Raw genomic sequence first — 17,097 nt, 5'->3', positions numbered from 1 at the left:
ATACAGTAAGTAATAGAACATTTTTAAGGGCAGTCCAGGCCCTGGGCTGGAGAGTTCAGTGTAGAGGGGGGGGGTTATGGGAAGGCATGCCCTGTAGTAGGTAGGGACTGAGGGAAGTTGGGAGAACTTGGCAGCCAGGTCCAGCTTAGACGTGATGAATGGGCACCTCAGTCATATGTCCCGAGTATGGAGCTTAACATCCCATCCTTTTTGTTGATAACAAATGAGTGATAAAGGTTGTTGAAATCACCCATGACTACTTCCTGCTGACATTGGGGTGTCTTGGGGACCCAGAAGGCTGGAATATTGACCAAGTCTGGGAAGACCAGATTAATTTATTTGTTGTCCAGGCTCTATAGGACCCTCTGGGGCTAGGAACATGAAGGCAGCAGTTGGAGCAGTTTGTAGCCTTTAATTGATTAGAAATCTGCTAGAAAAAATTTATATTAATGGGCAGAAAATGAAGTTAAGGAATTTTAGGGGGAAAATTCTTCCCTTAGGTGTACATTTGAAATTTCTAGGTCCACAGTCCTGGCAGATGGGAGAGGGGTGTCCCAAAACCAGGGAAAGAGGAAGAGGTCCCACCACCTCTAGGAACAGGTAGGTAGGGAAACAGGCTGTTGCTTGGTAGTACTTATCTCAAGTCCATTTTGATTGTGGGAGATGGTGGATCCAAGTTGATTCCTGAAGCTTATAAAAACCCATTTTAAGAGGCAAAAGTTGTAGATATGTTAGAAATATTACTGTTTGTAGTCTGTATTAAAATCTATATTATAGAAAAAGCAGTAGACTCATGTTTTTGAATATTATAGAAAAGGCAGTAGACTCATGTTTTTGAGTCATAGTAAAAGTTTGGAAACCTAAAAATGATTTTGGTTAAAAGCATTAATATTTTTTCCTTTATCTAGAAGATTCGGTGCATATAGATTTGGCAGATGTCTATAGCATAATGAGAAATATTTTTAACCCTATACCTAGAAAATAACCAAAGGGATTTTAAAACATTGAGTTTGTTACTATGATAATAGGAAGTGTTTACCAGAGATAGATTAATAGCTTATCAGAGCTTTATTGATTAATGTCAAAACTGAATTTTTGAAGTCTCATATAATAAAAACAGCAGAGAAAGGGGAAGACATTTGAAACATTTTATTATTTTTATGTATTTTAAATCATTTTTATCATAAGTTGTGCTTTTATGTCCTCAAACCCTATATAAACTCATGCTTATATAACTTAAAACATTTTTTATACCTTTAAGTACTTTTTTGAATCTATATAGCTTAAGCCTTAAACTTTACATCTTTTTAAAATCCAGTTATTTTTCAGAAGACATAGTTTGTTGATTACAGAAATAGTCATTATAAAACATGTTCCTTTAAACAGAGGAATAATAATAAGTTACTTTGAAACCTTTTTGGTGAGTTCTTTCATGCCTTTGAAGATGACTGTGATCTGGAAAGGCTTTGCCACATTGATTACATTTATAGGGTTTCTCTCCATTATGTGTTCCTTTATGCTTTTGAAGATGACTGTGCCGTGCAAAGGCTTTACCACACTGATTACATTCATAGGGTTTCTCGCCAGTATGTGTTCTTTTATGGCTTTGGAGATAACTACCGCATACAAAGGCTTTACCACATTGATTACATTCATAGGGTTTCTCTCCTGTATGTGTTCTTTTATGGACTCGGAGATGACTATAACATACAAAGGCTTTACCACATTGCTTACATTCATAGGGTTTCCTCTCCTGTATGTGTTCTCTTGTGTTTTTGGAGATACCCGTGTTGTGAAAAGGCTTTACCACATTGCTTACATTCATAGGGTTTCTCTCCTGTATGTGTTCTCTTATGTATTTGGAGATAACTGTGTTGTGAAAAGGCTTTACCACATTGATTACATTCATAGGGTTTCTCTCCAGTATGTGTTCTTTTATGCCTTTTAAGATGACCGTGCTGTCCAAAGGCTTTACCACATTGATTACATTCATAGGGTTTCTCTCCAGTATGTGTTCTTTTATGTATTTGGAGAATAGAGGGAAGTGTAAAGGCTTTACTACATTGATTGCAATCATAGGGTTTCTCTCCAGTGTGTATTCTTTTATGTATTTGGAGATTAGAGGGAAGTGTAAAGGCTTTACCACATTGATTACATTCATAGGGTTTCTCTCCAGTATGTGTTCTTTTATGTATTTGGAGATTAGAGGGAAGTGTAAAGGCTTTACCACATTGATTACATTCATAGGGTTTCTCTCCAGTATGTGTTCTTTTATGTATTTGGAGATTAGAGTTCTGTGTAAAGGCTTTACCACATTGATTACATTTATAGGGTTTCTCTCCAGTGTGTGTTCTTTTATGTATTTGGAGATTAGAGTTCTGTGTAAAGGCTTTACCACATTGATTACATTTATAGGGTTTCTCTCCAGTATGTGTTCTTTTATGTATTTGGAGATTAGAGTTCTGTGTAAAGGCTTTACCACATTGATTACATTTATAGGGTTTCTCTCCAGTATGTGTTCTTTTATGTATTTGGAGATTAGAGTTCTGTGTAAAGGCTTTAACACATTGATTACATTCATAGCGTTTCTCTCCTGTATGTATTCTTTTATGGCTTTGGACATAACTGTGATATGCAAAGGTTTTACCACATTGATTACATTCATAAGGTTTCTCTCCTGTATGTGTTCTTTTATGTTTTCGGAGAGTACTGTTAGATGCAAAGGCTTTCCCACATTGACTACATTCATAGTGTTTCTCTCCAGTATGGATTCTTTCATGCCTTTGAAGATGATTATGATATGTATAGGCATTAACACTTTGAGTATATTCAGAAAGTTTCTCTCCAGTATGACTTCTTTCATGCCTGCAACGATAATTGGCACATGTATCACATTTATTACACTGTCAAATATATCTCTATGAATTAATTTTACAATTTGGTCTCATTGTAAAGAGGTTATCACTTTGTTCACACTCATATTGTTACCCTTTATTAAGAGTTGTTTTTGCATCTTTGAATATATCTGTGATGGTAAGAGTCTTTATTACATGACTTGTATTTTATAGCATCTTTTTTCTATGTGATTTTCACATATTTGAAGAGAACTGGAAAAACTCAGAGCTCACACATATTACATTCATAAATTTCCCTATAGTGTGAGTCAATACATTTGCAAAGTGAACCAGGACAAAGAGAAGTACCAGTGTGAGATTGTTGATGTATTTCCAGTGAAGCTGGAAAAGCAATTACTTATAAACTTGAATCACATTCAACAAGTCTATTCAAAGTGGAAACTACTACATATCTTCTAATTGTTCTGAGAGGGAGAGGGGTATGTTGCATCTTTTGATATCCCTATGCTCATATGGTTTGGTTCCAGATTGACATATGATATACCTATTAAAGGAAGAATAACAAATAAAATGTGGGGGCTGGAGAGATGGCTCAGTGGTCAAGAGCACTGGCTGCTCTTCCAGAGGATCTGAGTTCGGCACCCACATGGGATAGCTCACAGCCATATATTGTACACAATCATATGAAAAAACAAAAACAAAAACAAAAACAAATAAAATGTGTCCACATTACATTCACACAGTTTGAGTTTCTGTTCCTCATAGACATATGATATAGAGAATAAGGTTTCTCTATAACTGTCCCTTGACTCTTGAATCTAACTACTCCTTATCTCACTAAACTTAGCAAAGCCACAACAAGTATATGAGTAACACAAGCTTTACTATGGACTATTTGTTTATTAGAAGGTTTTGGACATATATGTATCACCTATTCAATGTGTGTACCTTTTGTAATATGAGTGGTATGAAACTAAATGGGTTGGCAGTTCTACAGCATAGCTCTCAGAAGACTATGATTCAAATAGTGACATCTGTTAAAGCATTGTTTCCTTCTCTTTTTTCTTAAAATAATGCCTTGTCCCTCTGCATAGGTGAGACAATTGTGTAGCTTGATCTGTTTAAGAGGCCCCCTGACAGTGAAATCAGGATCCATCCCTGGTACATGAGCAGGCTTCTTGGAGCCCACTGTCTTGGGTGGACACATTACATAGCCTTGGTGCAGGGGAGGGGCTTGGACCTGCCTCAGCTGAGTGTGTCAGGCTCTGCTGACTCCCCATGGGGGAAGCCTTGCCTTGGAGGAGGTGGATGGGGGATGTGTTGGGAAGGGGAAAGCTGGGGAGTGGGAGGAGGGAGGGGAGGGAGTTCTGTGGTTGGTATGGAAAATTTCTTAGTAATAAAAAAAAGAAAAAAACCCAGAATGCCTTATAAACAGAATTCATCTACTTGACATAGAGTTATAGGTTTTGTTAGAATTTAATAATCATCAATGTACTTTAAGCTGGGCTTATTTTTTATTTTTTAAAATTTTCATAAAATAGATTTTTTCCAAATCTTTTTTAAAATTTTAAAGCATTTCCCCCCCAACCCACCCCCCATTCCCACCTCCTCCAAGGCAAGGTCTCCCCTGGGGATTCAGCTCAGCCTCATAGATTCAGTTGAGGCAGGTCCAGACCCCTCCTCCCTACATCAAGGCTGAGCCAAATGTCTTAGCATAAGTCCTAGGTTCCAAAAAGCCAGCTCATGCACTAAGGACAGGTCTCAGTCCACTGACTGGGGGCCTCCTAAACAGTTCAAGCTAATCAACTGTCTCACTTATCCAGAGGGCCTGATCCAGTTCCATGAGGGCTCCTCAGCTATTGGTTCACAGTTCATGTCTTTCCACTAGTTTGGCTATTTGTCCCTGTGCTTTTTCCAATCATGGTCTCAATATCTCTTGCTCATATAACCCCTCCTTTTTCTTGCTGATTGGACTCCTGGAGCTCCACTGGGGCTTGGCCGTGGATCTCTGCATCTGCTTCCATCCGTCACCAGATGAGAGTTCTATCATGACAGTTAGGGTGTTCGGCCATCCGATCACCAGAGTAGGTCAGCTTGGGCTTTCTCTTGACCATTGCCAGTAGTCTATTGTGGAGGTATCTTTGTGGATTTCTGGGGACCTCACTAGCACTCTGCTTCTTCCTATTTCTATGGGGTCTTCATTTATTATGGTATCTCTTTCCTTATTCTCCCACTCTGTTCCTGATCCAGGTGGGCAAGGGGAACACTCCTACGCTGTTGGTGGGAATGCAAACTTGTACAACCACTTTGGAAATCAATATGGTGCTTTCTTAGAAAACTGGGAATCAATCTCCCTCAAGACCCAGCTATACCACTCTTGGGCATATACCCAAGGAATGCTCAATCATACTACAAGGACACATGCTCAACTATGTTCATAGCAGCACTATTTGTAATAGCCAGAATGTGGAAACAACCTAGATGCCCTTCAACTGAAGAATGGATAAATAAAATGTGATACACACACACACACACACACACACACACACACACACATACACACGCACACACACACAAAATGGAGTACTACTCAGCAGAGAGAAACAATGACATCATGAGGTTTGCAGGCAAATGGAGGGAACTAGAAAAAAATCATCCTGAGTGAGGTAACCCAGACTCAGAAAGACAAACATGATATGTACTCACTCATAAGTGGATACTAGATGTAAAGCAAAGGATAACCAGACTGCAACTCACAACTCCAGGGAAGCTACCTAGTCAAGAGGACCCTAAGAAAGACACAGGAATTGCCCAATGACAGAGAAATGGATGAGATCTACATGAGCAAACTGGACGTGGGGGGGCGGGTAATGGAGGGCAAGGGTTGGGGGAAAGAGAGCTTAGGGGAACAGGAGGTCCCAGCTGGATCAGGAAGCTGGGCTTATTTACACTGTTACTTTCTTTAGAACTTCCAGACACCTAATATTTCTTCTGAGGCATATTTGTATTAGCTTGCACATGAAAATTACCTTAAATGTCTTCTAGAACTTTGACAATGTTCTTCAATATTATGATCTTCCCATTTGTAGCCTAAAATATAGTACCAGAAAAATGTATGATTTATTATGGGAAATTGTGCAAAATTTAAGTTGTTATCACCAGTGAAACTTAGAACCATGCCTGATTTATTCTTATAGTTCCTTAGTCTCAATCATGATTACAGAAGAGCATCAATAGCCAAGAAACAGTCACCCCTATATTTTCAAAGTGAAGGAAAATTCAGTCTTACCTATAGCAGTGAGGTTCCTGTAGGTCTCTAGCATCACATCTTTGTAGAGACTCTTCTGGTAAGGATCCAGCAGAGCCCACTCTTCCCAAGTGAAGTCAACATGTACATCATCATAAGTCACTGCATTCTAAAATATCCCATACATGTATACAAAGGAAAGTGATACTGATAACATTTCAAATGTATACTTCTTTGAAAATATAGTCATATAATTCTTATGCTTGTCATACTTATTCCATGACACAGAAGTTGTAATCACCAAGTCACTTTAGAAAGAAACTGAATAGGATGGTCACCTCTGTCATTTCTGTACCCTTTGAATGGGATATCACCTTGTTAGAGAAATGCCTATTAACAGAGATAGAGAGACAAGCAAACAAATTAATAGTACTGAGTACACATCAGAGAAATTGTATGAACAATTACTAACTACAAAAAAGATGGGCAAGCTGAGTGTACTGGCTCATGCCTTTAATCCCAACACTCAGAAGGGAGAGGCAGGTGTGTCTGCCTGAGTTGAATGCTAGCCTGCCATACTTATGTGATATTTTGTGTATGCTCTAACAAATAAAGCTTGCCCAAAGATCTGAGTGCAAAGCCAGCCACTAGTTAGCCATAGAGGCCAGGCAGTGGTGGCACACACCTTTAATCCCAGCACTTGAGATCTCATGTTTTTGCTCCCAGTATTTGGGAAGCACACACACCTTTAATCCCAGCACTAGGGAGGTTGAGATAGGAAGTGATATGGCTGGGTGGAGAAAAGGAATGTAAGGTGGAAGGAGACAGAAGCTCAGTCTTTTTGGCTGAGGATTTCATAGAAGTAAAGACTAGTGGCATCCTGTTCTGCTTCTCTGTTCTTTTCAGCTTTCACCCTGATATCTGACTCTGGGTTTTTATTAAGATCAATCAGGGTTCATGCTACATGCTTGGACCAAATTTGTACCAGATTTTGTATGAAGTTGCTTTCTGGGACTAGGAATCACTTTGCCTAATCCTTCCATTAATTGAGGGCACAGAAGGATGGATTCCTAACATTAAGGCACCTTGCTTGGCTTCCAATGTAGAACAAGGGCCATCTATTTAATGGTGATAATCTCCCTGAAAATTCCTGCCTCTGCTTGGCATTTGGCTGCCACCTAAAACTACATAGGCCTGTTTTTCCCTACAACTCACAGATTTTCATTTATTTCTGCCTCACTTGTTGCTTTTTTCACTGTAGTCTTGAATTAGTCATCAGTGATAACCATCTAAGAGATTCAGTGTGTTTATCTCATAAATACATTCCATTTATTGGGCATTTATATTTGTGGATTGTCAGAAAGATGACCTCTCCTTAAGCTGTATAATTGTGATGAATAGAAATGATTGTTTCATAACTAGGCCTATTATTCCACGAGGACTGTGAGATACTTAGAACCTGCTTTTTTTTTTTTTAATCACAGTTCAGGTTGACATAGGAAAATAGTTATATTTCCCCAGCTGCCAGTAGAACTGTATACTATTAGTTGATATAAAGCTTCAAAGTATCTTTAGATTAGATCAGGTGCCTTGTTAATGGTTTTTAAGGTAAACTATTCCCAGGAAAAGCAGTCCTGTTCATGAGGACTTAATAGCCAGTTGTCTAATTTGTTGAACAAAGGTTAAAGATACAAAACAACCTAATTGCTGTGCCAGCCTCTCTGACTTCATAGCCCCAAGAAAGTTGCAAGTTTCCTTTTTTTTATGACCTAAAGTTACACACAGGACAGATAAACATTTTAAGATTTAAAATGCTTTTAGTGTCACTATGCCATGGAGAATGCTGTAGTGAGCTCATACTAAGAATTAAGGTAAACCTGAATTCCAACCAAAGCATTTATGACACAGCTCTCTCTCAGTAAACACTTCAAATCTGAGAAAGCCCAGCATTTCCATTAATTGCAAAATGTTAGTTTAAAATGTTTATTACACTCAGAAATATAGCGTGTAGTACATGATTTCCTTATTTTTCTTAGACTCCTCGGTAGTTTAGTAACTCTTTTAAAATCCTTTATAAGATTATCTCTTTAGGCAGATAACAAAATGACTGGTTCTTTCTTTGCAGGTGCAAGGTTACAGCTCACCTATCAGGAAGTTGAGATTTATTGCATGTGTGTTGTTGGGAGGACTGTCTTTTATCATTTATTTAAGAAATGGAATGTGACCTTAAAGTGTAATTCCTATATTCAACATGAAAGATTCTGTTGGGTATATATACAGCCATGAAGAACAGAGATTTGAAGCCAGCATGAGAGAATAAAGAAAAGTAACCACCAAGAAAATAGGTGTGAGTGTGAACTTTTCCTAACCCCTCAGACAGAAAAAAGTCTAAGTTTCATAGTGCTGTGGCTGTCTCTTTGAGCCCTGCCTGCAGCCTGGGGCTGGTTCCCTAAGAATGCAATAAGCAACTGAAGGCAAAAAGGATAAGGAAATTTTGTTTGCCTGCTTTCTCTCTTACTTGGGTCATTGTATTATACTCTGGTAGCTCTCTTATCCAGCCCAGCCTATTTTCTTAGGGATATTGCCACCCTCAGTGGAAGGGCCTTCACATATCAACCATCAATCAACACAATCTCTCAAAGACATAGCAACGAGCCATTCTAATGGGGGTAAATCCTTAAATAATGTTCCATCAGATGACTATGGGCTCTGACATGTTGATATCTAGAACTAATTAGGTCACAGAGACAGTAATATACAAGAAAGTTTTAAAAAACAAAAACCAATATATTAACTATATCAATAACTTAAATAGCAAACTTGCAAATATTAATAATAGTAACAACTGGAAAACAAAGATATGCCAAGAAATGAGGAGAGGCAAGTCTGTAAGATGAAGAAGAAAAAACAAAACTGTTTCTCTGCAGACAGTCTCCAAACAAACAAAAAATTAAAGAACTCATAACATAATGTTTTTTTTTTTTTTCAGAATACAAAAATAAGTAAAGGTCCATCATTTTCCAGAGAAACATTAATATAGTTAGATTATAACTAATAAAATCATACAACATAGATGGCACCACTGATTTAAAAAAAAGACACAAGGACAGACCTACAAATTTAACATTGTCCCTTAGACAAGAACTACAAGATTCTAGCCAAAATAAAAATTAAAAAAATCACTGACCACCACTTTTTCTGTGTTCTTTCCTTTGCCAATAATAGAAAAATGGGTAGGGCAAGGATGTTGCGGGCCGCAGGAATATATCATAAGAACTCAGCTGGTTATGGCAAAGTCACTACCTGGAGGGATCATGGAATTCCTCCAGAGGAAGCCAAATCCCAAGGAGTTTTTGGTGTTACTTGGCTTGTTATATCAAGCTGTTAATCAGCTGTCTTCGGTTATGAAAATCATGTGTGCCTTCATAGCTTTCCCAATTGACTTTTCCCTAAGAAGGACTAACAGTGTAGACTGAGCACTCTCTGGACGTACACATTCCAGGTAATTTGGAGAACAGCCTCAGGGAAAGGCTTTCTCTGGAATCAGATATCTCCCTTGGCCACTTTCAAGGACTACAGGAAACACCACCCAGGTGGGCACCCATTGTTAGTCCCAGGTGGACTAACAATGATAACAACCCACAGGAGAGTCTCCTGACTTAAGGTAAATTCCACAAGGGGACACCACCTAGGTCAGGTAGACATCAAGTAATAGCTTTACACAATTTAGCTCAGACCCCTCCTTTCTTACAGCCTTACTAACTTTATAGACCTCTAACTACTTACCTAACCACTTCTAGGAATTTTTAGATAACCTTCTGTGCTAACAGCTATGCTCAGCCAGAACTCCCAGTTCAAGCCTCCCTGTAATTATCATTATTGGTAGCATCCGGCCAGGTCCATCACTGGATGGAGGAAAGTACCTTATCAGAGATACCTCTGTACTCTCTAAGAACAGACTTAAGCATCCAGGTTACCTGTTTGAGAAGGCCTGGCAGATGAGTCAATTAAGCCTATTCTTATCACCCCTCCATTTGACCCTGGAAGCCTGGCTTTGCACTGCTAAGGAAATACTGCTTGTAAGTATATATATACCAGAACTCCCAGGGCAGGAGAGGTCAGAGAAGAGAGAAGAGAATGGAAGAACTAGATGGGTAAGAACTTGAGAGGAACGAACTGAGATGGGGAAGAACTAGATTGAAGAGCTAAAAGAGAGGACTAGAGAAGAGATGGGGAAGAACTAGATTGAAGAGCTAAAAGAGAGGACTAGAGGAACGAGATGGAAGATGAGGAAGAGCCAGACGGGGAAGAACAAGATGAGGAAGAGCCAGATGAGAGAGAAGGAGACGGGAGAGGAGCTGATAGGGGAAAGAACTAGATAGATGAGAACCTAGAAGGGACAGAACTAGATGAAGGAATTAAGATAGAACATAGAGGGGACAGTAGATAAATATAGAGAGAAATCAGGCAAGAAAGGAGCTAGACATGAGAACAGAACTGAAGCTGTGTTTAAAGGATGTTATGCCAGAAGAATTAAAGCGAATGGACCAAAGAGCTCTGCGTGCGTAGACTGATTTACCGACCCTAAAGAATAGATTCTCAGCTGGTTGATAGAGCCTTCCGCGGACCCTGGGAGGGGACTATCGAGGGGCTGGACCCCCATAGTCCCCGATACAAGGAGGGCTGTTCCACAAAATTGGATAGATTTGCTTGAAGTTTTCTGATGTGTCTACATTGTAGAAAATAGTTTTTACTACTAAAAGTATTTCATTTTCTTTTGATAAAGAAAAGGATGTCTGTTAGGATCACTTAGAAACCATTTTATTTTCTATGATTGAAGATTGGATATAAGCCTAAATCAGAGTGAGGAAATGAAAATGTTTTCAAACCAAATGCAAAATAAGCAATTTTTAAATAAACATATGATTTCTATTATATACCTAAAGCAACTTGTTCAGCTCTAATTGCTTTTTAAGTCCTAAGTGGTTCTGAAAACATCTATCTCCACTTTTATGTGTATGTTTGTATGTAAGAGAAAGAATATTTTCCATGTGTGTACAGGTGACACACCAGAGAAGACATTTCCTGGATCTGGAGTTGTGGGTGGCTATGAGCCTCCCCACTTGGGTGTTAGTATATGAACTCAGGTTAACCCAAAGAAGAATACTTGCTGAGTGACATGCCCAGCCCACATAGTACTTTTTATTCAACAAACTATAAGTCTTTCACAAATTAACAACAACAAAAACCTAAAGAAGTAAGTAAAGCCAGGTGGTGGTGGTGCACGCCTTTAATCCCAGTACTTGGGAGGCAGAGCCAGGCAGATCTCTATGAGTTCAAGGCCAGCCTGGTCTACAGAGCAAGATCCAGGACAAGCACCAAAAACTACACAGAGAAACCCTGTCTTGAGAAACAAACAAAACAAAAATTGTAAGTAAATAAATGATCCTGGGAATCTTATGAATCAATATTAAGATGCTGGGTAGGGGACCAGGTAGGCTGCCCATGGACTTTCCCCTCTCTCTGTTACCCAAGAGCCAATACTCAGGGTTTCCCCTAGGGCTGCAACAGAACACCAGCTGCGGCTTCTTCTCCCGTCCATGTCTCCTGTGGGTTCTACAAACTATCACCACCTGGTCCCTTCTCACCTCATCTCTGTGTCCCAGCCCCCTACTCAGGTAGACAATCCCTGTTCAACTACTTGCCACATCTGCCAGAAGACCAGGTAGGCTGTCCACAGATCTAATACATTATCTATGACCTCAGATCCAATTTTCACAGTTGCCCCTAGCACTGGAATAGAACACTAGAGGCAGCTTCCCCTTGCGCCTATACACACCTCCTGTGGATACCTAGGAAAATCTCCCCGGCCTCCCATTCCCTTAGCCTTCAATACCAGCAAGCACTCTCCCTTGAACACACCAGCCAAGTGCAGCTCACTGTCTTAAGCTTCAATCTGTGATCTAGCTCTTGTCTAGTCTGTTTCCCACTGCAGTGTACCTAGTATACCGTTCCTCCTCTTCTGGCTAAAGGGCGAAGCCATGCTCCACACACAAATCCTTTTCCTGTTACTGCAATGGATAGCCCACTATGCAACTCAAACTGGTAATTTTATAACTTTTTGGTGCTGCAGACTTGTAATCCAAGAATTTAGGATGGCTGGTTAGAAGGGCAGCAAGAGCAATGCCCTGTGGTTCTACAAACACGATTCAAGTTCACCTCAATCAACGTCAGAGACTTTGACTCAAAACAGCTTTTCAAAAAGGCTGAAGATGCAGCTATTCTACAATTAATATACCTCTATGGCACACCAGGACTTAATATTGGTTGTGACCCTGTAATGCCCCTTGGTGGGGGAAGAGAGGGGAGAGTAATGAAGCATCCAGTTAACTGCCATTAGCGACTCCTGGTTTTCCCCTTCCCCACTTCATCCATTGCCAGCTTGAAGAAGCCTCGAGAATTCAGCGCCCTTGTTCCCCTACTTGCTCTCATAACTCACCTTTTTTTAATGATAATCAAAATGGAGAAATGTTAATATTCTGATTGTGCCCCTTGGTGCCACCCTGTGTCCTGACATAGAATGCCCTACAGGTTGTGTTCCAGCTAGACCAACATTAGCTATCATTGCAAAGTTGAGGAATCCAGTAGATGTTCAGCCCATGTAGCTGAATGTCTTAGCTGGTCTTTAGTATACAACAGAATTTCTTAGAACTAGACTCTAATGACAGCAAAGGAATGACCATTTTTAGCCATTACCACAGCTAGGGCAAGCAGGCAAAGAGAGAAAGCTTCCTCCTTCAATGTCTTTTATATATGTAGGATGCCACCAGAAAAATGTAGCACAGATCAAAAGTGGATCTTATCACCTCAAAAGATCCAGATTAATGATGGGTCTTCTCACTTCAAAAGCTTCAATTAAGAAAAATCCCTCACAAGTGTATCCAATTCTTTGGTTTTAATGAATTCTAGAGGTAGTCCATTTGACTTTCAAGACTTGCCACCACAGCAGCCAAGACAGAAGAACTGACAAAGATTTCTTACCTATAGAAGGCAAGGAGAACATGGCAGTCATTTCTAAAGCAATATTTTTTCTAAACAAGGGAAGCATGGAGACTTTACATAGGAAGTCTGAACATGTTCCTGTAGAGTTCTGCCTATTTCTAAACATGCTCAGTTAACAAATCCAATTCTGAACATGGTCACAATGATAAGAAGATACATGTAGGGGAATCCTTACTTTAAAGTCATGTAGGAACATATATAAATGGTGGTACATGGCTTTAATCCCAGTACTCGGGCAGCAGAGGCAGGTGGATCTCTGTGAGTTAGAGGCAAGCTTGGTCTACAGAATGAGTGCCAGGACACAGAAATATCCTGCCTCAAACAAACAAACAAACAAACAAACAAACAAAACAAACAAACAAAAATGCCTCTGGCATGGTCATCTTGTACCAAGGTCTTAGCTGAAAATCAGGTAGATGGCATTGTAAAAGCAGATTGCTTTGGAGCCTATGCTTCCTATCAATCTTGATATTTGATCTAAAAAATAGATGTACCAATGCCCAATTATCACAAATGCAAAGAGCAAAGAACACAAATAGAGAAAACATCAAGAAAAAGTCACCTATCAGCACTGTGGTCCCTGCTCTTGGTTGGAAAGCTATGCTGAGTTATTGTAACCTTAGAATAAGGCTGCTTTTGCCTCTGAGCATGCTGCCACAGAGGAAGGCTACAGTTACTCCTGTGAAGGGCCAGAAGGAGTTCATTTTAACTAGCCCTGCCTGCTGTCTCAGACCTGTGACATCACTGTAGAGAATTACATTCTTTTCTCTTTTTTTAACCTTTAATTTTAGTTATATCGGTGTTTTGCCTGCACATGTCTGTGTGCATTACCTACAGGAGCCAGAAGAAGGCAGGAGATGCCTGGAACTGGAGTTACAATAAATGATTAGCTACTATGTGGGTTCTTGGAACAAAACCTGGGTCCTCTGTAACAACACTCAGTGCTCTTAATAACTGAGCCATCTCTTTAGCCCCTTTTTATTTAAAAATTATTCTGACCACCATTCTACTATACCCTTAAGTGAGATTATTGTTTCAAACATGCAATGGCACAGAATGAACATTTCTATTCCACAAGAATCAGAGTATAATGAGGAATGAACAGACCAAAGCAAGACCAAAATCCAGCAGGACAAACTTCAAATCTTATAGCTCCTTGTCCAGCATCCCGCTGGACTCCAAATAGCTTAGGTATTCCCACTCCTCCAGCTCTGTCACCTACATCACACAAGCCTCACTTTTAGGCCAGCTCATTAGATTCCTACATCTTACAAGAAAGGCACCTTCAGACACAGACACTGCCTGCACCGAGTGGAGGAAGAGATGAGCAGACACCAGTGCAAAAATACAGGCAACAACATAAAGACCTATATGACAACATCAGAGCCTAGTGATTCTGCACCTGCAAGACCTGAACACACCAAGGCAGAGGAAGCAGAAGAAATCAATCCTAAAAATGACCTTAAAAAGATGATAGAGGCTCTTAAACAGAAAATAAAAAACTCCCTTAAAGAAGATATAAAAAATTCCCTTAAAGAAATGGAAGAAAAAAACAAACAAAAAATTGGGGAAAAAAATCAAAGAAAGCCAAGAAAAAGTAATTAAACAGATGAAGGAAACAGTTCAAGATTTGAAAATTAAAATTGAGACAATAAAGAAATTGAGGGAATGCTGGAAATAGAAATTCTAACTAAATAATCAGGAACTACAGATGCAAGCATAACCAACCAAATCAGGAGATGGAACAGAGAATCTCTGACATTGAAGACACAATAAAGTAGATTCGTCAGTCAAAGAAAACACTAAAGCCAAAAAAGTCATAACACAAAACATCTAAGAAATTTGAGACATCATGAAAAGACCAAACCTAATACTAATAGGAATAAAAGAAGGAGAAGAATACCAACTCAAAGGCACAGAAAATATATTCAACAAAATCATAGAGGAAAACTTCCCTAACCTAAAGAAAGAAATATCTATGAAGATACATGCTTACAGCACACCAAATAGGCTAGATTAAAAAAAAAAAAAAAAAGTCCCCTCGCCACATAATAATCAAACACTAAACATACAGGAACAAAGAAAAAATATTAAGAGCTGCAAAGGAAAAAGACCAAGTGACATAAAAAGGCAGACCCATCAGAATAACACCAGACTTCTCAATAGAGACTATGAAAGCTAGAAGGTCCTGGACAAATCTTATGCAGACACTAAGAGACCACGGATGCCAACCCAGACTATTATACCCAGCAAAACTCTCAATCACCATAGACGGAGTAAACAAAATATTCCATGATAAAACCAGGTTTAAACAATACCTATCCACAAATCCAGCCCTACAGGAAGCACTAAAAGGAAAAATCCAACCTAAGGAAGTTAAATACACCCATGAAAACTCAGGCAATAGATAATCCCATACCAACAAATACCAAAGAAGGGAAACACAATACTACCACAAAAACAAAACAAAACAAAACAAAACAAAAAAACCCCCCAGGAATTAACAATCACTGGTCACTAATTTCCATCAATATCTATGATCTCCACTTCCCTATAAAAAGACACAGGCTAACAGAATGGATACGAAAACAGGATCCACCCTTCTGCTGCATACAAGAAACACACCTTAACTTCAAAGACATTACTTCAGAGTAAAAGGCTGGGAAAGGGCTTTCCAATCAAATAGACTTAAGAAGCAAGCTGGTGTAGCTATCCTAATATCTAATAAAATAGACTTCAAACTAAAATCAATTGGAAGAGATCGGGAAGGACATTACACTTTTATCACAGGGAAAATCCACCAAGATAAAGTCTCAATTCTGAACATTTATGTACCAAATACAAAGGCACCCACATTTATAAGAGAAACATTACTAAAGCTTAAACTGCACAACAAACCCCACACACTAGTAGTGGGAGATTTCAATACACCATTCTCACCAAAGGACTGATCTACCTGATTTCTAAATCTTTCTCATAGGATACCCCCATGGAGGTCCTATTTCTAATCTCCTGTGTGTGGTATTCTAGTTCACTTTACTTAAAGTGGGTTAGAGGGGCTGGAGAGATTGCTCAGTGGATAAGAACACTGGATTCTCTTCCTGCAGTCCCAGGTTCCATTCTTAGCACCCATATGATAGTTCACAATTGTCTGTAAGGACAATTCTTCAGGAACCATAGAGCTAAGTAATTGGATAGAAGCTGCTACCTAGCACTGACTTGGCTGATTATATGAATGAGAGGTTTGTCTATGAGTCCTGATTCTTAGATTAAAAAACTAGTGAAACAAAAATATACTTCCATCCTACAGCAGAACATGAGTGTTGTCTGAATTACTGTCCTCTTTGCAGCAGCAAAATAATTAACAATATGTTATATAAATATGAAAGGAATATTATAGCTCATAGTTCCCAGAGGGTAATACCCCAATATGTTGGGAAAGATTTGGCAATAGTGTTGGGAGTCTAGCTTCAGAACTGGTTTCATGGTCAGGAGTCAGAGAGCAAACAGAAATTTCCAATGGGTATAAAACTTGAGTATTCCACAGCAATCCATTTCTCAAAGGAGGCTCCATTTCATAAAGGTTGCACAACTGCAAAATATCACTGGCAGCTTGGAATCCAGGGTTCCAACTCATGAACTGTGGTGGATATTTCACATTCAAACCATAAAAGTGAATTCTGGAGCCAAATATTAGTGACAATGATCAAGGAACACAGATTAGATTAACAGAAAATCCGTGTTCCAAAATAACAGATTAACAATAAGAGAACTAAGAACATTATGAATCAAGGCATTTAAAATACATGAGAGAAGAGAAGACTCATGATGGAGACAGGGCATCTCTACAAACAACTGAAAAGCTACAATATGGAGTCAGTCCACAGGATTCCACAGGGAAGTCCAGGGCCCATTGGTGGGAAGGGTGGAAAA

The 17,097-nt window shown here is 39.2% G+C and overlaps 1 protein-coding gene across 1 annotated transcript; it reads right to left on the bottom strand.

The window, feature by feature from the left end:
• Positions 1-1,116: 1,116 nt before the first annotated feature.
• LOC107402107 (uncharacterized) lies at positions 1,117-16,847 on the bottom strand. The gene is given in 4 exon segments (XM_076560657.1): positions 1,117-1,747; positions 1,749-2,865; positions 5,885-5,945; positions 6,145-16,847. Coding segments are annotated over 4 exon segments (1,581 nt in total). The 5' UTR covers positions 6,179-16,847; the 3' UTR covers positions 1,117-1,378.
• Between the last annotated feature and the right edge of the window lie 250 nt (positions 16,848-17,097).

This window comes from Peromyscus maniculatus, chromosome 23, assembly GCF_049852395.1.
Source record: "Peromyscus maniculatus bairdii isolate BWxNUB_F1_BW_parent chromosome 23, HU_Pman_BW_mat_3.1, whole genome shotgun sequence".
NCBI classification, from domain to species: domain Eukaryota; kingdom Metazoa; phylum Chordata; class Mammalia; order Rodentia; family Cricetidae; genus Peromyscus; species Peromyscus maniculatus.
This window is presented reverse-complemented; position numbering and strand designations above follow the sequence as displayed.